At 43.8% G+C, this 21,845-nt stretch overlaps 3 protein-coding genes and 1 long non-coding RNA gene across 6 annotated transcripts in view; 3 read left to right on the forward strand and 1 right to left on the reverse strand.

Moving 5' to 3' along the window:
* Nucleotides 1-6,180, reverse strand: part of LOC109534745 (glycerol-3-phosphate dehydrogenase, mitochondrial) — a 9,034-nt gene extending 2,854 nt beyond the window's left edge. For 2 of the 3 annotated variants that reach the window (XM_019900517.2, XM_019900519.2), the window contains exons 1-9: nucleotides 5,946-6,180; nucleotides 4,177-4,311; nucleotides 3,877-4,121; nucleotides 3,672-3,809; nucleotides 978-1,141; nucleotides 768-914; nucleotides 582-716; nucleotides 316-519; nucleotides 62-256 (exon numbers count right to left, since the gene is read on the reverse strand). In XM_019900517.2, the coding sequence (XP_019756076.1) occupies nucleotides 62-256; nucleotides 316-519; nucleotides 582-716; nucleotides 768-914; nucleotides 978-1,141; nucleotides 3,672-3,809; nucleotides 3,877-4,121; nucleotides 4,177-4,275 (1,327 nt within the window). In that variant the 5' untranslated portion in view covers nucleotides 4,276-4,311; nucleotides 5,946-6,180. The remainder of the gene's footprint in view (nucleotides 1-61; nucleotides 257-315; nucleotides 520-581; nucleotides 717-767; nucleotides 915-977; nucleotides 1,142-3,671; nucleotides 3,810-3,876; nucleotides 4,122-4,176; nucleotides 4,312-5,945) is intronic. The other variant, XM_019900518.2, reaches the window with a different exon arrangement.
* On the forward strand, nucleotides 2,208-3,721 carry LOC125502945. Its single transcript, XR_007280621.1, has 2 exons — nucleotides 2,208-3,376; nucleotides 3,428-3,721. It is a non-coding gene; the product is annotated as an uncharacterized LOC125502945 (long non-coding RNA).
* An 81-nt stretch (nucleotides 6,181-6,261) lies between the features above and the next one.
* LOC109534747 lies at nucleotides 6,262-9,220 on the forward strand. Its single transcript, XM_019900520.2, has 2 exons — nucleotides 6,262-7,657; nucleotides 7,709-9,220. The coding sequence occupies exons 1-2, from the start codon at nucleotides 6,734-6,736 to the stop codon at nucleotides 8,621-8,623; spliced, it is 1,839 nt and encodes a 612-aa protein (XP_019756079.2). The 5' UTR covers nucleotides 6,262-6,733; the 3' UTR covers nucleotides 8,624-9,220.
* A 1,881-nt stretch (nucleotides 9,221-11,101) lies between these two features.
* Nucleotides 11,102-16,587, forward strand: LOC109534763 (leucine-rich repeat-containing protein 15). Its single transcript, XM_019900549.2, has 8 exons — nucleotides 11,102-12,509; nucleotides 14,746-14,896; nucleotides 14,948-15,091; nucleotides 15,140-15,465; nucleotides 15,571-15,704; nucleotides 15,769-16,028; nucleotides 16,079-16,204; nucleotides 16,253-16,587. The coding sequence occupies exons 1-8, from the start codon at nucleotides 12,302-12,304 to the stop codon at nucleotides 16,428-16,430; spliced, it is 1,527 nt and encodes a 508-aa protein (XP_019756108.2). The 5' UTR covers nucleotides 11,102-12,301; the 3' UTR covers nucleotides 16,431-16,587.
* Nucleotides 16,588-21,845: the final 5,258 nt, after the last annotated feature.

Raw genomic sequence — 21,845 nt, forward strand, 5'->3', positions numbered from 1 at the left:
CTTTAAAGCTGGATCCGCCCCTGCATCCTCCCATTTTTCAAGCATCACCCTGTGTATTCACCTGCTATGGCAGCATCGATGGTTTCTTCCGCCATCGCTCTATAGGTGGTCCATTTGCCTCCCGCGATTGTAACCAAGTTGGAATCGCTAACGTGAACAATGTGATTGCGGGCCAAGGATTGAGTGTCCGGCTTGTTGGGGTCGGACACTAAAGGCCGAATTCCGCTCCAAGCGGACAAGACATCGCCTCTACGCACTGTAAGGTGGTTAAATATTGGCTAGAAGCCGCTTAATCTGGGTTCGAAACAACTGCACCTTCAACATCGGGATTGAGGTAGTTCTTCACTTCCTCCAGAATGAACATGATTTCGTCTTCGGTCGGTTTGGGGTTTTGCGTGACCTGGCATGGTAAATCGGTCGTTCCGGCAATCGTGTGCTTTTGCCAGGGGAGGAAGAAAATCACTCGGCCGTCGCTGGTTGAGGGATCCAGCAGGCCCATTTGCTCTGGACTGTAATAGCCTGGAACCAGCAGAAATCCGGTTCGAATCACAAGGTAGAAAATTGCCAAAATCAATTTTTACCTGGTAAAGTGATGTGAACCCCGCTGCTTGGCGAGCAGATTTCCTTCACTTGAGGATTATCCATTTTCCTGATACTGTCCGTAAATGGGCCCGTTGCGTTGATCGCACACTTGGTCGGAATCGACCAGGTTTGCCCTAAAACCCCCGTATTTTCCCTTCGATCAATCAAGAAAGTCTTCAACTTACCAGTCATTTCATCCCGACAAGTAACGGCGCAAACTTTGCCCTTTTCTTTGGTCAAACTGGTCACTTTTACGTGATTGGCCACAGTGGCGCCCAATCGGGCAGCCGTCACGGCTATGCAGAGGTTCATTCTGGCATCGTCTTGTTGCCCTATTGGAATGGCCAATATTCTATTTATTCTATTAAATGCGGAATGGTCCATTTGCCACTAACCGTCGTAGTAGACGATTCCTCCACATAGGGCGTTGCCTTTCAACATGGGAAAGAGCTCGAGGGCGTTCTTCTTGGACAAGTAGTAGGAGTTTTTTAGCGTTTTTGAACCGGCAACAACGTCGTACATTTTGATGCCGAACCAAAAGTACGGCACCTGCCACCATCTGGAAAACAAGAACAAATCCCTGGATTCTGGAAACACATGCTCGGGCCAAAAAGAATTATCCTGAAAATATCCCTAACAGTACCATTGCTGATAGTTTAAACGCAGTTTCGGTTAAAATGGGAGCGCAGGACCTCGTCAATCGTTAATTTCTGGAAAATATTTCTGTAGCCTGATTTACTGAAAATTATCAGCCCTTAAACAGTCAAGTGTACTCGATACATAGACAATAAGAAAAGTTCCTACCTACTCTAGTTTGAGCGTGAGGAACTTTTGAAAGTTAGTTCGCTTGAGAGTTTTGGAGACCACGGAACCAAGGTTCATCAATTTCTGGATAATATTCCCATTCACTGATTTACTTGCAATTATCAACATTTGAAGAGTCAAGTGTTCTCCAAAGATCGACAAAGAGACACGTTGGCACCAGTCCTAATTTGAACATGAGGAATTTTTTAAGGAGATTCTGCTTGATAGCTATATGAGATACTATAAGCGCAAGTTCGTTAATTTCTGGAAAATAGTTCTGTAGTCCGATTTGTTTGAGATTATCAGAACTCCAACAGTCAGATCTCTTCTACAGATGTGCAAAAAAACACGTTTGTACCTGTTCTAGTTTAAACATGAGGAATCTTTAAAAGCGATTCTGCTTGATAGCTACATGAGATACTATCAAGCGCAAGTTCGTTAATTTCTGGAAAATAGCTCTGTAGTCCGATTTGTTTGAGATTATCAGAACTTCAACAGCCAGATCTCTTCTATAGATGGACAAAAAAACACGTTTGTACTTGTTCTGGTTTAAACATAAGGAATTTTAGAAACAATTCAGCTTGATAGCTATATGAGATACTATAAGCGCAAGTTCGTTAATTTCTGGAAAATAGATCTGTAGTCCGATTTGTTTGAGATTATCAGAACTTCAACAGCCAGATCTCTTCTATAGATGGGCAAAAAGACACGTTTGTGCCTGTTCTAGTTTAAACATAAGGAATTTTAGAAGCAATTCTGTTTGAGAGCTATATGAAATACTATCAAGCGCTAGTTAGTTAATTCCTGAAAAATATTTCTTTTGCCCAATTTGCTTCTAATTTTCAGACATTTAACGGTCATATGTCTTCTATAAATTGGCAAAAAGGCGCGTTTGTACCTATTCTAGTTTAAACATGACGAATCTTTAAAAGTGATTCTGCTTGATAGCTATATGAGATACTTTCAAGCGCAAGTTCGTTAATTTCTGGAAAATAATTCTGTGGTCCGATTTGTTTGAGATTATCAGAACTTCAACAGCCAGACCTCTTCTATAGATGAGCAAAAAGACACGTTTGTACCTGTTCTAGTTTAAGCATAAGGGATTTTTAGAAGCAACTCTGTTTGAGAACTATATGAAATACTATCAAGCGCAAGTTCGTTAATTTCTGGAAAATAGCTCTGTAGTCCGATTTTTTTGAAATTATCAGAACTTTAACAGCCAGACCTCTTCTATAGATGGGCAAAAAGACACGTTTGTACCTGTTCTAGTTTAAACATGACGAATCGCTAAAAGCGATTCTGCTTGATAGCTATATGAGATACTATCAAGCGCAAATTCGGTAATTTCTGGAAAATAGTTCTGTGGTCCGATTTGTTTGATATTATCAAAACTTCAACAGCCAGATTTCTTCTACAGATGAGCAAAAATACACGTTTGTACCTGTTCTAGATTAAACATAAGGAATTTTTAGAAGCAATTCTGTTTGAGAGCTATATGAACTAATATCAAGCGACAGTTAGTTCATTCCTGGAAAATATTCCTTTCACCTAATTTGCTTCTAATTTTCAGAAATTCAACAATCAGATGTCTTCTATAGATGGGCAAAGAGACACGTGCGTACCTGTTCTAGTTTAAAGATAAGGAATTTTTAGAAGCAATTCTGTTTCAGAGCTATATGAAACACTATCAAGCGCCAGTTAGTTAATTCTTGGAAAATATTCCTTTCGCCCAATTTGCTTCTAACTTTCAGACATTCAACGGTCAGATGTCTTCTATAAATGGGCAAAAAGGCGCGTTTGTATCTCTTCTAGTTTAAACATGACGAATCTTTAAAAGCGATTCTGCTTGATAGCTATATGAGATACTATCCAGCGCAAGTTCGTTAATTTCTGGAAAATAGCTCTGTAGTCCGATTCTTTTGAAATTAGCAGAACTTCAACAGTGATCTCTTCTATAGGTGGACAAAGAGACACGTTTCTACCTGCTCTAGTTTGAAGATGGGGAATTCTTAAAAGCAGCTTGAGCGCTATCAAATGCAAGTTCGTCAATTCTCAAGCTGGAATGCTACTCAGAATTAGTCAGTTTTCCGTTTCTACGTTCTGGGCATTAACGGGATTTTTTTCAGAATAATTTCAATGGCAATCAATCCATTGACTGAACAGCATTATCATCGGCGGCATTATCTAATCGCATTTGTCGCATTACAAGCGCAAATAGTTATCAAGGGCAACCGGTTTTCTTGTCTCGAAACTCGCCACCAATAAAACTAAAACAACCATCTTACTTGTAAACGGGCAACATAATGGGAAGAGGATGGGCGAGATGAGGGGCCTGCTCTAGCATAGCGGCCCTTTCGTGTAGGGCCTCCTTTACCATTTTGTACTGATCATAGTCCAGTTGCATGATGGCCTTCTGCAGATACCTACGCAGCATAAGTAAGGGACAATAATCAACAGTTAAATTGTGTGGCCATCTTTGTCCAATTTTACCTGACTCCTCCATGGATCAACTTGGTGCTTTTACTGCTGGTGCCGCTGGCAAAATCATCAGCTTCAATCAGCGCAGTCTTCAGCCCTCGAGTGGTTGCATCAAGAGCGCATCCAGCCCCTGTTGCTCCCCCACCAATGATCACGACATCAAACTGCTCGGTCTGAAGCGATTTGATCTGATCCGCGCGACTGGGCAGGGCCTTTTTCGGCTTGGGCGTGGCCTTCTGGGCGTTCACTGCTGGCCACTGAAACACGCCTTTTAACGAGGATATTCACGAGTGGGCGTGTCAAACCAATTACATTTTCACTCTGGTCTTTCAGGAGCAGGTATGTGGCCAATCCAGCGCCTGCAGTGCCGGCCAAACCGCCCACTGCTAGTTTTCCCAGCTTTCCAGCCATTTTCCTCTGCTACGCCTGCAAGAGGGTGGTGGTTAGCTGCAAAACATCCCCCGGAAAAAGACTCATAATTTTTGCTGACTGATGTCAAACGCTTCTGAACAGTCAAATAATGCACTAGTGGGCTTAGGAAGGAAGCAGGACCTGTTAATGTCGTTGCTGCTATTAGAGGGGCTAGACGAAGATGGGATCTGATCCGCTTTAGAAGCCGATAGACGCTCCAATATTGTTAAAGGCGGGTTCAGAAGGTCCTCGGATCAGTCAGGAGATTTTTGGAAGATGCTGATATGGAGCAGGAGCTAGAGGAGGGACTCAGGAGCCTCAGAAGTGCYGGATTGCAAACGTTTCAAGTAGTCCTGGGTAACGCTGTGTTGAGTTGCGCTATTGAGTTCAAGAGAATCGAAMAGCTCTTTGGTTAAATATKAGCTACCGAAAATTCAATAGTATCATCCAAWCTTCAAGGTTTGTTAATTTATCGTTCAATGGCAAGTCTGCTGGAGCGAAACGTCCAATTTCCTTGACTGTTTCGCGTAACTAATCCGCTAATAATTATTTGCACTTTTGCGGTAAGTGTGCGATAGAACGCAGATAACGCCTCTTTATTGGCTTTTCAATGACTGACTCGTGTTGAACTGTGTGAAATTGCCTGAACAATTTATTGTATTGTTACCAAGCCCCATTATCATACTTAAGTGCGCTATATTTCACTCAATTTCCTTTAAGTGTACTGCTCCTATTTTGCGCAAAAAATTAGATCCTTCTAGCGTCTTTCGACTTGTAAAGTGTAGTCTTTTCCTCATAACTCATTGATTTTTGCGCCAAATTTCCCAATCGAAAAATGCACTTAACTTGAGTGTGCCACTTAAAATACGCAACGTAGTAGAAATCCTGAAAATCGCGGAAATTTGCATGTGGGCCAATTGCCAAAGTTTAACGCACCCCAGGTGTTTAATCGCAAAATCCCCACAACTTATTCCGGATTTGATGATGGCATTTCAACGTTCAGCCAACATTTTTAGACGATCCTAATTATAGTTTTTCGGGGATTGAACCATGCCAGACAATTGTCCAATTATTAATAGACGAGCAGGACGAAAAGGAATCTGGATCCATCTCCACACACATTTAACATGATTTTTTATCGCACTCTTTAAATTCAATTAAACGTTTATTAGTCGATTGAACACTTCCAAATTAGTGTAATGAGTTTTGAGGCAGATATTAATTTTGTTATTTGTTTTGCTAATTTGTCATTAATAGACAAGGACGAAAAGGAATCTGAATCAATTCAACACGGTTTTTAATTACACTGTCCAAATTAAATTAAATTAAACGTTTATTAGTCGATTGAACCCTTCCAAATTAGAGTAGTGAGTTATCAGCAAGAGGAAACGTGATGGAGAATCAACGGCCATTGGTGAATTATTAAATATGACAGTGACAGCTCAATAATTCATCCCCTGTCCAAATGTCATTGCTGATTAGTGACACATCAATGCTCCTAAAACTGTTATTGTGACAACTTGGGGAAAATTCCCATTTTCCTTGCCCCCAAAGCCGATGGAACCATCCAGCATGAAAAGTCGTTTCAATGTCAAGCCAGCAAACCGGTTGGGAAACATCAAGGGGCGAAAATCAATAGGAAAAGCTCCCAATAGCTGCCAAATACTCACGATTTAATTCAAAACGGTGTCAAAAATCTCCGGTTTATGCGACCCGATTCAACACATTTTCGCCACGTTATGTAAATTCACTGAAAACAGCACCAACACGTTCGCGACCCCGTTTACAACGTGAATAAAGTTGAAGAGTAGCAATTTTTGCTTCAGCAAGTCAGGTTGGGATGTTTCCCAAAGACCGCATTGCCAGACTGACGCCCAATTTCCCTGAATCGATGAAAACCAGTTTGGCTTCAAGAAACCGATAGTTGGAAGAGGCCCATTGGTTTCAGACAGTTGCAGCCGCTGGCAACAGGGCGACAAATAAAAAAATCCTGGCTGTGACCTTGCTGATTGTAGTACTTTTAGATCCTCCCCATACCTGATTTCCATTGAAAACTGACTAAGACTAGTACTACTTCCTCAAGCCGCCCCGTTGCCAAACCGCCTAATGTATCAGGAGCTGCCATGATTTACTTTCCTGTAGCGCTGCTGTGCTTGCCCTATGCGGTTCTACAAACCCTTCATGTGGCAAGCCCACTGCTTGATTGGTTTTGTTAGTGACTGGAATATCCAATAGCAGAAAGGAGGCAGTTTGCCGGAAGAAAACCTGATGGAAATCCAGTCTAGGGATTTTCCGAGTCGGGCCAAGGCAACGCTGTAATTCCCACTCTCAATCGATGCCGGTGATACATTTCAAGTTACGTCATTCGAATTACGCAATATGCATGCCTCGGCTGGTTACGCCTTCACTTGGGCATGACCGTACTCGATTTTTTCATCCTTTCCATTAAGCCATTAGCATGGCAACTTTAATGGTCCATTACCCATGCCAACTTTCGCTTGGAATTATGGATGAGCTCCAGAAAAACTTCACAGTTTTTTTTTGGATTATGATGGCCGGTGGGGCTCTTCGTTTTGTCTTGTTGAGTCTGGCCGGGTTGAATCTAGGTCAAAGTGGACCCAATCTGGAAATTTTGCTGGCCAACCTCCACCAGCTGCAGCCGATTCGAAACTGCATCATCTTCACCGAGTCGGATGCAGTAAGGGATTCCATCCGGACCTTCCATAAGTTTGTGCCGGTAATAGTGGTCAATATTCAGGAAAGGAGAGCTGGAGAGGATTACAACAGCACCTGGAGAAAGTCGATTGAGACTCACCTGAGCAACTACTACAACGTTTACTTCACATTCCTGGAAAAGTCCCAGCAGTTCGAGCGGAGCTTTTCCAAAATAGCCTCCCTGAATTTCTGGAAAGCCCGACAGAGGAACGTGTTTGTTGGCAACTTCACTTTGGATCAAGTGGAGGTGTACTCAGAGCGGGCATTTAGGAACAATTGGGCCACCAATTTGGTGTTCACCAACTCCAGTTTTGCCAGTTTGAGCAGATACGATCATTTTGGAAAGGTGCTTCGCACCCAAAAGAGCGCTGATTTGATTTTTCTGGACACTGCGTCTGATTTTCATGGGAACAGGTTTGAGGCGGCCATGTTTCCCTCACTTCTAGCCAGATGGAATGGGCATCGCTATGAGGGAAGAGACGGCAGTTTGCTGCTGGAACTCACCAAACAGCTGAACGCTACTGTGAAGTACCGGCATTTTCCTGCAGGCGACTATGGGGATATTTACCCCAATGGCACCTGCACTGGGACGTTCAAAGAGGTGTTGGAAGGCCGCTCTCATGCCTCCTTTAATGGCAGATTTATGGCTAGGGAATATTTACGGATTGTGAGCGTTTTTTGGATTTTTTAAGCTAACCTACCAGTATGAAGCTTTCAGGTGGACTACACATACCCGCATGACATCCACAGCCTAGTGGTGATGCTGCCCGTGCGCTCCAAAGCAGAGGGGAACCTTCTGAGGGTGCTTCCTCTTCTCCCTCACGCGCTGGGCGCCGCCCTCCTGGTCCTGTTCGACGTCTACCTCAAGTTCTTCAGCCACACGCCCCTAGGCAAAATCCTCCTTGTCAACACTCAGCTACTGGCCAATTTACCGGTTTATCCACTGCCCGTCAAGTACTACCGGATGTTGCTGATGGCGCTGACTGTCTACTACTTCTACCTGATTGCTGATCTGCAGGCAAAGCTGACTAGCGTGCTTACAGCGAAGGAGAGCGAACCCGAGCTGACTCGCATCAGTGAAGCCGCCAGTCTGGCCTACCGGTTTAGTACTGAGGATATTTTCCGGATCACCTTGGAGAGGTTTGAGGGCGCCGACCAGGAGTACGTGAGCGAAATCCTGGGGAAGAACTCCTTCTATCCCACCCAGGAGTTTGCCAGGAGAATGAGCAAGTGCGTGAAGGATGAGGCATTTTTGACGGTGGAAAAGCTGGCTGCCGCCTATACTCAATTGACTGTAGATGAGCAGGGCTACCAAAAGAAGTGCTACTATAAGGTGGCCCAGCAGCTGAACCCCGCCCAATTGACGTTCGTTTTCCGATATGGAACGCCCATTTTGGGGAAAGTGAATCGGGTGATTCTCAGCAGCATTGAGGCGGGGTTGATGGAGTTCTGGCAAAGGAGCAGGAGGAATGTGTTGAGGTACGCCACTGCCCGCTCGCCCACCCAAATCACTTTCGGTAATTTCCAGCTTTTGGCCAGAGGCATCTGGCTGTCTTGGATAGCGACTTTTGCTGTTTTTCTCGTCGAACTTTTCCTAGGGAGGTTGCACGGAGGACAACCACAGAGGGCGTAGTTTGCACAGCTACTATTCAGTGACTATACTAATTTTCAGACAAAATTCCCTAAAATTTTGTAGATTCGATTACGAAAAAACAGCTTTGCTGGCCCTGATGGTTACACAGTCCAGTGTGTAACTTAACAAGCATTTTTGAGTTGTTTTCCTTGTCCTGCACATATGTTTTTGACTGCACTGGTTTGCAATCTCCAAGTCAATATGAACAATTCAGCTCTACTCAACTAAACGATGTCGGACTTTGAAATTTCACTTGATCATTCTATGTAGTCAGTGACTTTAAAAAATTGTCAAAAATCTGCCATTGGGCGGAGCTTCATAAAACTTCCTCATCTCATCGGCAAGATCCATCTCCAGCTTCAGCGAAAATTTCCAAAAGTTTTTCAACAAAGGCTTGCAAGCCGGCCGAAATCTTTGCTCCTGAGACGGTCCGCACATTTAGTCAGTGCACGAGAGGTTTACTGAATATTTGCACTTTCACGCCTTCTGTATAATTCCATTTGATCAACAAAGCGTATTGATCAAACTGGAAGATAATGCAGGTAGGTATTTATCTGGAATCTTAAATTGCGATTTAATAAAAATGTTTAAAACTTTGTTTGATGGTGTATTATTGTTTAAGTTTGGATCAGTTAAATTCTTCTGGGAATGGCGCAAGAGGTGCATTGATTGTTTTCCTTTAAAGGTACGTTTTATCTTGTGAAATATGTGGGAAAATGTCGAAGTTATGAAGAATACCTGACGTCACTTAACATCCTCTGGGAATGCCCGTGGAAGAGCACCGATCGGGCCGACTAATAGTTCATTCAAAAGAGCATGAAATCGCATAGCCAATGAGCTATCGCCTTTGGAAATCGACTGAAAACTGCCAAACTTATAAGAAAATGAACCTTAACATCTTCTGGAAATGTCATTAGGAGAGCTCAAATTGCGTCAGCTGATAGTTAGTTGAAAAGGGCACGAAATTTGCTAAACAATTTATCTCTTAAATCTACTCTTTCATCTACTTAAAAAATCGGCAGAGGTTTTGTAGGCCTTGTAATACTTTTGCACAAGCGTTGCAACTGACAAAATAAATGTTGCATTTGTTAACATCTGGTTCATTATAGCTTGGTTGGAGAAAAGCTGAAAAAATCAGTCCGGACCTGGTCGGCACGTTATCGCAACGTGCTGGTGATGATCTGGAAACCCATGATTAGACGACATGCTCATGAAATGGACAATCAGCAAATCGGTACATTCACGCGATCGTTGAAGCCACGTGATGCATTTTTTCGAAAACAAACATTTCCGTGATTGATCTCAGGCCTTTGACTGCGCTGTCCCACAACCATTACGCAACATTTCGCCAGTATTTCATCGCAATCTCCACTAGCAGCACCAGAAATCCCAGGATCCATCCTGCCCATAAACAGTTGAATTGCGTCTTTAAGTTCTCAAACTTGATAACCTTTTCCCCATCCATGTCTACTTGGCTGGGGGCGGACTGGCCCCAAACCCTCTGCAATCCGGACTCGAAAGTCCTCAAAATAATCACGTTGACTTTGCCCAGCAAAGGGGAGCCGTATTTCAGGACAAAGGTCAACTGTACGGGATTCAGATGAGCCTTCAGCTTGTAGAAGCAGCCCTGCCCGCCTTTGAAGCCCTGGAACAGCGCATGGGCGCCTTTTCCCGTGGTTATAAAAGCCTCCGATTTGGAGCACTTGGAGAACTTGCCCAGCAACTCCTCCGTTTCGTAGAAGTGGTTCCTGGACATGATTTTTTTCATGGATTGCGTGTCGGAGCCCTCAAAGTTTTCCAGGGCCGTTCTGAAGATTTTCTCCGTGTTGAAGCTGTAGCCGGTGTTGGCAGCCTCTTGGATTCGGGTGAGTTCTGAGGAGCCTGAGGTGATTGTTAGCACACTGATCAGGCGGCACTGGAAGGTGCTGATGAGGAAAAACATGAAGAAAGAGGTTGACATGAGAACGATGTTGGTGAGGGGGCTGGAGGGCAGGTTGATAGCCCGGCCCGTCATCAGCTGGACAGCCAATATGGGCAAGAGGCTGTAGGGAAGCTTTAGATGTTGATGAAGAAACAGCAGCGTCAACATCAGGACTATAATGGCGGCCACGAGGATTTCTACAGATTCCACTATCCACACGCTGGAGCTGGCAGATAAATGGATCGGGAGGAGGATGATGAGATTGTCCATCTCGTGCGGGAAAGTGTTGTCCACCTAAAACCTCCCTCTCATGCAAAAGTTTTCACTCCATTGCACAAACCTACATATCTGGCCACTTCTCTGGACATGAAGCGACTGTTAAAGTTCGCATCCACGCTTCCATTGGCCACATAGGCCATGATCCCCGTGAGGGAGCCAGAGGAAAATTCCCCATACTCAGCTACAGAAAACCGGCGAAATTCCGCAGTTGCATTAAACTGCCTAAGGATTTCGGTCATTAAAATCCCATCGCGGCCGTTGAAGTGACTTCCATTCCATTTGGCTGTTATGGATGGAATCATTGCGATCTTCAGCCGATATCCTTGTAGATTTGAGGTGGGATTCTGGAAAATCAGGCTGGCGCTTTGCTCGGTTGTTGTCGCGTTTCGAAACGGATCGAATCTGAAACAGGGAGTGTTTGAGAGTTGTGGAGTTTGAGAATCTTCAAAATTGGCACAAGCAATTTCACTTTGCACGTACCTCATCAGGAGGCGAAAGTCTCGTTGAGTGAAAATCAGATTCGTGGCCCAGTACTTCTGGAAAGCCCATTGCGAACACGCCCGAACCTGATCCATCGTGAAATTGGCCACAATGATGTTGATTTGTCGCGCTTTCCAAAAGGTGAACGAGGCGATGCGGTCGAAGGCCTTAGCAAAGTGTTCGGGGTGCAGCAGAAACGTAAAATACACGTTTTTGTAGTTGCACAGGTAGTTTTCCAAGGTTCTTCTGAACGTGGTGTTGTAGTTTTCTGAGCGCCGCTGCTGAGTCAGATCGACGATAACGACGGGCTGCGATTGGTGGAATGGCTTGATCAGGGCCTGAACGGCATGCGATTCGGTGAAAATGATGAAATTCCTTACGGGGGATATTTGGTGGATGTTTTTCAGCAGCTCTGACTGTCTGAGGCTTGCAGCCATGCAGCCAGCGCCGAGTAGTACCAGACAAATGCATCTTACGGCCATTTTATCGCGTGTGAAAAGTTTGATGAAAAGTCGATTTGGGCCTTGAAGTTAAGCACTTAAGCACAGGCGCTCAGTAATGACTTCTGAGTTCACGCTAACAGCTTTCTGGGGGTTTTTGGGCGCAAATTGCTTGAATATTTAATAGCGAGTTAATGTACGTTCGAGTGTTTATAGAACTTTCCAGTGTATGGATTAGGCGATTATTAACATCAATAAACCCAATGTTTATGGGGACTTTTGAAAATTTACAAAAGCAGTTGAGAATGGCCCAGTTTCACTCCCCAATCTTTTTTTTTCAAATGCAGTGGACTTTGCGCTATATTTTATAAGTAAGTCTAATCTAAAGCAACTTAAACTTTTAATTCCCCGTGAACAATTAGCGTCAATTGCAGGATAGGCAGATTTCACGGGAATTAGAACTAATAAAGCCGCTAATAACGCCACATTATTCAATAAAAGCCAAGGTTTAGATTGTGTCTAAGCCCAGAATCAATCCCAGCTTGTTAGTGCTGTAAAATGTCCTCCAAGCTGCTACTTTTGCTTCTTTTGGCCGTTTCCTCAAAAAGCGACGATGATGATCTGGTGTGCGAACTCTCGGCCTGCCAGGCTTTGGATAAAAGCCTCATTTACCTCAAAGAATTGGCGAATCGCGTTGAGGATGGCAACAAAACAAGCGAGTATCTTACCGAGCTGGAGCGGCGGCTGCGCTCCTTAGAACAGCCTGGTAGGTGATCAGTATCAATATTAATCATTATTATCATTATTATTTGCTGTTTTTACATGAAATCTCACCTAAGGAAGTGATCAGCACAACGTAAATATTGGTTTAAGGTAGATTAGCAGCCTCTTAAAGCTTTGGCATGTCAGCTTCATATAGAAGTATTTGTTTAGCAGACGGAATTTATTGAAATTCATCACAGTCAATAAACTGTGTGTTTGATAAACAGTGGGAAAATTTCAAGTTTCTACCTGCCCTAGTTTTGCTTCAGTGATTTTTTTGCGTTCAGCAACAAGTTCTGAAGGGTCTGGATTCAAAGCTGGGCAGTGGCACTTTAATGCAATTTTTAAAAACTCCTCAACTGAGTTTTTTACTGGCTGCCAGCTTCCCAAGTTTCCAGTTGCTCAAGATTTGCACTTAGCAATTTCTGAGTCTGAAGAGCGTTTCGATTTTACTGAAAATTCGCCCAGTTATACAGATGAGTTTGGGTTACGTTCTGGAAAACTTCCATGTTACTGCAAGTTTGAGTCTGGCAGCAAAAAATGTTTGAGGTGAGTCTTGCATAATTCGAACAGAGGGTTTGATGAGTTTCGAAATTGCCTGGATCCCCAGTGGGGATAGAAATTGAAATAAAACTTTTCACGGTTATACAGTTGGGTATCCTCTAAAATGTTGAAAACTGACAACTCCCTACTTCTTCCACTAAGCTCAGAAGAAGCTTCTGAGCGCGACCTTGCAGGTTTTGATCGGTTGACCACATCAATTTTAAAAATTTCTGCAGGCTTACTCGACATGGCGATTTAAATGAAAATTTTCACAGTTATCCAGTTATGTATGCGTTAGAAACTGGCAAGATTTCAAGTTGCTGCGAGTGTTAGTTTTGTTGCTAGAAAATATTGAGGAGGATATTGGAATCCTATTCCATCTTCAATGGAATCATGGATTCTAATGAAACTTGCCAAAGTTTTTCAGTTAGTTGGCTGTTTCTTAAACGCTAGAAAAATGTCAACTTTCTGCTTTCGCTGTTAGGGCAATGAGCTACTGGTGAGTTCGATCTTCCAGGTTTCGGCTCATTAATGTGATGAAACAAAAAATCCTGAATTCTCACTGAATCAGTGGATTTTAATGATATTTCGTACAGTAGTACAGCTAGATATTTGTGACTAGTTGACCAAATTACACGTTTTTAGCTCTCGTGGTTTGGCAGCAAGAAAATGTTGAGTTGAAGCTTGCGCCAGTCAACTAATTGGCTCGATCAGGTTTGATTCCTTCTGTTCTTCTGAATCTTCAACGCATTTATTACCAAGTTTCTCACAGTTATATAGTTATATGTTCTGTAAATGCAGGAAGACTTTCAGCGCTTTATTCAGAATGTTTTGGAAATAAGAAGCTACTTAGTTTGACTTTGCAGGTTTGGATCATTTGACTGGCTGAATTTAAAAAATCCTGCATCTTTACTGGAGTTTTTAATTGTTTTGGAAGTTGTCACAGTTATATACTTAAGTGCCCGTAAAATATTGGAAACATTTTAAGTTTCTACGTCTCATGGCTTGGTAGAAACAAGCTTCTAAGTCCCACCGTGCCGACTATGATCAATTGAAGAAGCATGTGCGTCCTTAACCGAGCCTGGGACTTTGTTCAAAGTGTTCACAGTTATACAGTTATATCACAGTTTGACAAACATTAAGTTTTTACAAGCTTCAGGTGGATTCTTGTGAAACTGCCCACAGTTATGCCGCAGAACCTCCTCCAAAAGCTTGAGCAAGTTCAAGTTGTCTCTTGCCCTGGTTTGGTAGTAACGCACTTTTCAAAAGCAAAACGATGTTCTTTCAGTAGCAAAACTTAGTTGGTTCCAGCATAATTCAAACTATCCACTTAATCAAGTGTGAGCAGATCTGGATTCCCAGTGGAAACTGCAATTGGGATGAAACTCTTCACAGTTATATGGTTGGGTGTGCCTGGAAATTTGGAGCAATTTGAGTTTGTCGCAAGTGTTTTCCCAATCAACCACTGCTGAGTTGAACCGTGCTTGAGTAGTGTGCTGGGCCAACTTTGAAAGTTGCTGGATGACTAACTAAAAGCTGGAGTCCAGAGAAAACTTGCGCAGTTATTCACATGGGTCTTAGTCATGAACTGTCCAAATTTCAATGTTCTGGCTCCATTGGTTTGGCAGTTAGGAAATTTTTAATTGAAGATTGAGCCTTTCTTAATTTCAACGGGAATTTAAAAAAATGGGTTCCAGTTTGGGAAATAGCAAACAGCGAAACTAGGTGGCGGGACTGTGCAGTGGGGCCCTGCAAATGCCAGCTCGAAACTAAAACTTTGAGCTGCTGGCAGAAGGACTTACCTCAACTGCCCTGTGAGCAACTGGTTCCTTACGACGTGCGGTCCATGTGAGTCCTGAGTGCCAAAAAATCCACTTTGACCATCACTTTCTCTTCCAGAGACTTGGGAATAAACGCCCTTACCACCTTGAGCAAAAGCACCTTTATGGGCCTCACCCATCTCACTGAGCTGGAACTCTTTGATAATCGCATCGACTACCTGCCTCCTGATCTGTTCCGGAAGCTCAGCAGCTTGGTCTACTTGTGAGTAAAAGCTCCCGATCCATCCAATACTCTACTGCAGTTCTGCAGGCGCCTGCAGATGAACAAATTGGAAAACCTCCATCCGGGCCTCCTGAAGGAGTTGTTCAGTCTACGGACTTTCGATGCCTCCTCCAATCAGTTGAAACTGTTAAAGCCCGGACTGTTCAGCGACACTCCCAACTTGATTGTGCTGCATTTATCCACCAACGAGCTGAAATTTATTCCTGATGGCCTGTTTAATGGGCTGGAGTTGCTGGAGGATCTGGATCTGAGCCAGAACCTTCTGGAGCGCTTGTCCAAGTCAGCGTTTGCTGATTTGACCGCCTTGCTTCAGCTGAATTTGGCTGAGAATAACATCAGCGTGCTTCCAACAGGTATTGAGAAACTTCCAGGAGTCCCCTTCAGCTTCTGCCGAAGAACTGGACGAATTTCTAGATTTTTCGGGTTAAAGTTGAGACACATTCTGGTGCGTTTTGTAGGAATTTTCGATGAACTCCGCAACCTGCAGATGCTCAACCTAAGGAAAAACCGCATCAGCCACCTGTCGGAGCATTTGTTCCTCAAGCTGCCCAAGTTATTGATCCTGCAGCTGACGGGCAATCAAATCAGGCAGGTGAGCGCGCCCTCAACCAATTTCAACCCCGCTCCTGCTGCCACTTAAAAACCGGCTGTTCCAGATCCAACCGCAGGATTTCATGCACTTATCCAGCCTCCAAGAGTTGCACCTGGGCCGGAACCTCATCGGCAGCGTGCCAGGAAGCGCCTTCATCCAGAACAGGAGGCTGGACAAGTTGTTCCTGTTCTCCAACAATTTGGAGGAGCTGCAAGCGGAGGCGTTTCAGGGCCTGGCTAATTTGACCTGCTTGTTCATCCAGAACAACATCCTTCGGGAGATTAGCGACAGGACTTTTCTGCCCACGCCCAAGCTGCTGAAGCTGTAAGCAGTGCAGGTAGAAGCTGGGCTTTAGCTGAAGAGAAATGTTGCAGGCAATTGGACAGCAACAAGTTCCAGTTCCTGCCCGCTAGGCTTTTCGAGCCTTTAACTCGACTGGTTTCTGTGAGGTTGGACAAAAATCCCTGGCACTGTGACTGCAACATTCTCTACCTATCCAGGTATGTAGAAGACTTTTATGACTATGAGTGGGGCAACTGTTTGCGTAGATGGGTTGATGTCAATGCGGATAAGCTGAGGGACTTGGACTTGGCCTGTCGAGGCCCTGGCGACTTAGGAGGCCGCCTACTAAAGGACATGAGCTTCGATCAGCTATGCAAAGGCCAGTGGGCCAGCATGTTGAACCTCGCGGCCAGAGTTCCTGTTAAGGCCCCAGAGGAACGTTAGCTAATGCGCGTTATTTAAACAGGCATCTTATCAAAATTCCTGCTAAATCCAAATAATAACAGCCTAATCCCCGATAAGTAATCGATAGCCCGATTAGATTGAAATGAAAAACAATCACTGTAATTAATCATAGCCAAATAAATGTTGATTTGCTTAACAATTGATTTTGTGACGAATTTAGGATATCGCCGTTCCTTTCCCCTGATCCAAATTCGAGTGATTTGTGTCAAACACTCGAACACTTAAAGGTGATATTTCAAGGCATGATATCACGCTGTCAAGCACCAATTAGATGCAGAGCTTCGTTGTTTTTTCCACTAATTTTATCTGATTCTCCATCGTTTTAGCCATATCCCAGCACTTGGGATTCGTACTGTTCAAGTCAGTAGTTGTGATTAGGTTTTTTTGAAATGTTCGATCACTGCGTGCAAAGATGAATATTTTTGACTTTTTGATTTTGCTGTGCTTGTTGTGGCCGAGCTGTAAAGGTAAGGAAAAAGAAAAGTTGCATTGTGGTAAGCAACTGTTTTGGTGCAGTGAATGTTTAGAGGACAGCAGGAAATAAGCAGACTCTTGAAAGTTTGATGTTGCTTGCTTGCTAAAAACTAAAGTTTCGAGGTGAAAAATTTGCTCACAATCCCACAGCTTCCATATGGAACTCATTGTGAGCACGCGGGTAACCACTCGAACTCAACAGGTTTTTGCCTTAAAATTCCTTCAAATGCTTCGGACAATGAAAGCTAAAAGTATGTTCATGATGATGCAAGCGAAACGTTGGCTGGATAGCAGCTTGCTCCAACTTTTTTCGATAGAAAGCCTTGTTTTTGAGCAAAAAAAATTTGAAAATTGCGCTAAATCCTAGGTAGATACAGAGCTGATTCAACGAATTTTCACAAACAGGGGGACACTGACTCAAAATCCACAAAACAGTGTTGCCGCTTTCACTTAAAATTGGTTGTGCCACAGCAGTGGCGTGCCCGGGGGGGCCATTAGGCAAAGTTGAATGCGAAAAGTTTTGGCACCACACCAGATAATCGCCTGTAGCTCGCCTGCTGTTCATTTGAGCGGAAAACTCTATACCAGCTCTTTTATAGAGCACTAGCACGTTTCTATTCAGTGGCGTACTCAGATTTTTCTATTTGCTTTTGGTTGGGGAGATATTAATTGTTTTGCAAACATGTTTGGCATTTTCTCGAAAACTATGCTGCACTGCAGACGTTCGGAAGTTGTCGTAGCAGGTAACCAGAGTTTGTTCGGCATTTTTATGAAAAATAACTTTTTTAGCTCAACAGCTTCGTTTTCGCGAAAAAAAATGTAAAAAATCCTCCAAGCTGCTTTGACCGAGATTTTGAAGCAAAAGCATTTAAAAAAAAATTTTTTTAAACAAGTTGCATGACAAACACAGTAGATTTTATGAAAAAACCTCTTCGGTTTAATCATGGAAGTAGGAACGAAAACTGTGTAGGTTCACCCTCTTTGGGAGCAGAGTTTTTCAATATTCCCAAGTTTGGGAACTTTTCTATCACTTTCCAATGATGGTCAAACAAATAGAGCTTTCAGGCCTCATGGCAAAGTGTGCTCTTTCAACCGCGAAATTCCACAGTTGTCGTTTTCTCATGGTTTACTCAAAATCCGAACTTCAAGTCAAATCCCGATGGCCAAATCGAGCGCATGTTCACAAATTTTTTCACCACTCCCTGATGATGAGCGGAGAACGAAACTTTCCCAGTGCGTGCGGAAAAGTGTGCGCTCTCAACAGCAAGAATCCGCAGTGGTTTGTCTTTCTTGATTCCCATAAACTGGACGTGTAACTGCAAGAATCTCATGCGTTCTATTTAGAATATCGGTTGCCAAATCTAGCTCCAGTTTAGGGATTTCTCCAAAAATCCCTAATAGTTGCTCGAACACGAAACCTTCCGCTCTTATATCTGAAAGTGCCCACTTTCCAAATCAAAAATCCCCAGTCGTCTGTCTTTTTTGGTTCTCTCATACCGGGTGTTAAACTTCAGGTAAACCATGCGCCCTCTTTAAGATCTAGATTACCAAATCTAACTCAAGTTCGTGAATTTTTGCACAATTTCCTGATGATGGGCCAAGCAAAAAGGACGCAGTATCCCATGCAAAACGTGCCAATTTGCTGTCTCTCTTGGCCTTCATACAGTTAACGTTTAACGCCAAGTGATCCTCGCACACTCTGAAGATCGCGATTTGCGAATTTTTCCAGACGCCTCTGATGACGGTCAACAGCTGGAATTTCATGTGCGTTCCACATGTATAATCGGTGGTTCCCGAGGCGAAAAGTCTACATACTCAGATGATCAGTAGATGGACCAAATGAGGAACCTTTGTTGAGTCCAAACTGCTACAACCAAATTACTCAAAAGCCTCCTCGTTTTGTTCCGTAGAAATGTTCGCCTACAAGGCAACTTTTCCAGCTCCTTCTTTCTATTGGACAAAAACTTGTCCCCGTTGAAATGAGGCAGAGAATGAAACTCTTGCACTTTCCAGGTGCTGATAATCCCTGTAAAATGACCGCACCCAAAATCTTCATTTCCGAGCGAAATGTGTCTGAGGTGATATATAGCTATACTCTCCCAGATTCAGGTAAGTTTTAGCATAAAATGTATCATAGTCATTATCACCTTATCGGTGACATGCTTTTGTCATAAAAGCTCTTGTTGCGTATACCATCTACTATCTTAAACTTATCATCTTTTAAATTGAAAAACAGATGCTAAACAACATATTGCGCTTAATGAGTGTTTAACTGAGGTCCCTTTGAAGGTGGACAATTCTGGATTCACTCCAATCGGTCCAAAAGACCTAAGTTTTAGTCCGATTTGAAATCATTCTGTTCAGTACGAATTTGTATACCAACTTTACAGTTGCAGCTAGTTTGCTGAGCTTTAATGCAACACCTGTTTCTAATCCTAATCTGAGCCCAGATGTGACTGCTTTAAGTTTCTTTGAGGCTTCGATTGACGAAAACATATTCACAATTCAAACTACCGACAAATTTGCCTCGTTTGGCGAAAATGTGCATACTGATGGAGGCGTAGCTGCGTTCGTCCTACTCATTACGCTGAACTGTGACGGAACAGCACAAAGCGTCAGTATGGTTTCATAGTTCTTAGATAGTGAAAAAAATTGGTTTATCCTGCAGCAAGTGGATGTGACAGTAACTGACACGTTTTCGCGCGAGTTGGCATTTAGTAACCCTTCGGGTTACTCCTACTCGCTCCCTATGCCGATAATGCCCAAAACAGACATCAGCGCCTATGGGGAACTGATTAGCGTGTACGATGTCAACTTCTCCAATGAACAGATGAGCTTCTCCATTGCACCGGAGGATTTTGAGGTGACGACAGTCCAGCTGGATGAGCGCAAATTCAAAGCGCTACTCAACCCAGTCCGGATCCTCCAGTTCGACCAAAGCCAAATCTACACTCTGACCGCCGTTGTAAGTCCTGGAAACTCAACCAATCGTTTCTGTACACGTGAAGCTGTTTGCAGGATTCAGGAAATCAAACTCAGATCGTTGAAATCACCATAGCCGTTAATGCGTCGGCCGGGTTTGACTCGCCCCAATTTTCCAGCAGCTACTACTCCTTCTCCTACTCCATTGCCGGCCAGTTAACTGCGAATGATGGGGACATTGCGATCACCTCCCTCAAACCCGATGAAGCCTCTTATCAGCTGGAAGGAGGTAAGGAGTGTTCGGCAAACGATATCCATTATTGTGCAACGTGGGTAAAAATCCTAGTCAATTCCTTGCAGAATGGGCGTCCAGCTTCCAAGTAGTATTCGACAATAGCACCCAGCAATTCACTCTGAGCAATTCCCCGATTGTCCTTCCTAACCTGCCGGCTCAGATCCTGCTCACTCTGAGCTTCACCACAGATGTGACTACTGAAACTGTTCTGATCATCGATGTGGAGCATTTGGAGCTGATTCCAGCCTTCTCCAGCCTGTTCTACCAGGGCGCCTACGATCCCGACTCTAACTCTATTAGCCTGGATCCTGAGATCGAACTCCAAAATGCCGAGAGCGTCACCTTATCCGACGGTATTTATTTAGACGATTTTCTGCTCTGCTTAGGCAATATGTACGTCCCAAGACAGTTAATATGTTGTTTTCTCGGGTTTATAGCGGTCTCAGACCGGCTCACCATTGACCAGCGGTCGTATGCAATCACCTCTGGCAGCGTTCTAGCGATTGACGATTTCGATCAGTACTTAAAGCTGGTGTTTGCTGTGACTGCCACATCAGCTACTCTGAACTCAACCAGTGCCGTTGTGGCGCTTTCCTACGTGAAGAAGGCCAGCCTTCACTTTGATAGCCCAGTGTATAGTGCTGAGTACTCAGAAGCTGGTGCTGTGACCTTTGGGAGTGCCTCCCATATAGGATTCGAGGAAACCACGGATTTTTCTGCAGTTGAGATTGCAGTTGATGCAGGTGCGCCTTGAAGGGGGGGTTGCAAGCAAATATTACAGCTCTTCTGCCAGCTTTCAGCGACAATTTTAAAGTCGTCTTGGATGGGTCAGAGTGGGCGGTGACTGTGCAGAAGAATCTGAGCGTCGAAATCCTGGACAGTCATGAGCAGTTGATTGTTCCTATAACTGCAACAATGTCTGGGTTATCTGCCAGTGCCCTGCTGGTGCTGCAGCTGCCAACTCAGCGTCTGATCCAGTTCAGCAACCTTTACTATTCAGGTTTATATTCCGTTGAGAATACTGGAATGGACTCTATAAAGCTCAATGAAGTCATTGCTGTAACTGGAGCTGACTCCGAAGCGATTGCTGTCAGCTTTGGAGGTAATGGCTTAAAGTAAGCGCCGCACTTGCAATTCTATCTTCGATTGGTATTTTCCAGAATATGGAGAATACTTCACATTCAACACTGAAACCAATGAAGTAGATGTAGTTAAGAACCTGGACACTTCTCCACTGGTTACACCATTCATTGTTGTCCTCACCGCCTGCATAACCAGCCATCCCACTTCCAATGCCACTTCGCTGCTGGTTGTTGATGTAGAAACCACGACTTCCCAGCTGCAGTTTGTCCAGAAGCACTATTCTGCCGAGTATAAATCCGGAACGGTTGAACTTGCCGATAAGTTCATTCAGCTTCAGAACGACGACAATTTACAGGTTGATTTTGCTATTGAAGGTTTGTCCAGGTCTTTCTGGAGTATTTCTTGCGTAACCATCCAAATATTTCGGCTAGATTACGACGAGTATTTCCAACTACTGCTTGATGTGTCTTCGTCCCACTCTTACTCTATCAATGTCTTGAAGAATTTGACTTCTCAGCAATTATCTTTGGGTTCTCTCGCTCTTACCATTACGGCGACCAATGCTTTGAAGAAACTGTCTACGTTTACGGTTCTGGTTCTGGATTTGCCTGGAACTGATA

Source organism: Dendroctonus ponderosae, unplaced genomic scaffold (genome assembly GCF_020466585.1).
Source record: "Dendroctonus ponderosae isolate FM_Combo_2020 unplaced genomic scaffold, Dpon_F_20191213v2 Dpon_F_20191213_11, whole genome shotgun sequence".
Lineage (NCBI taxonomy): Eukaryota > Metazoa > Arthropoda > Insecta > Coleoptera > Curculionidae > Dendroctonus > Dendroctonus ponderosae.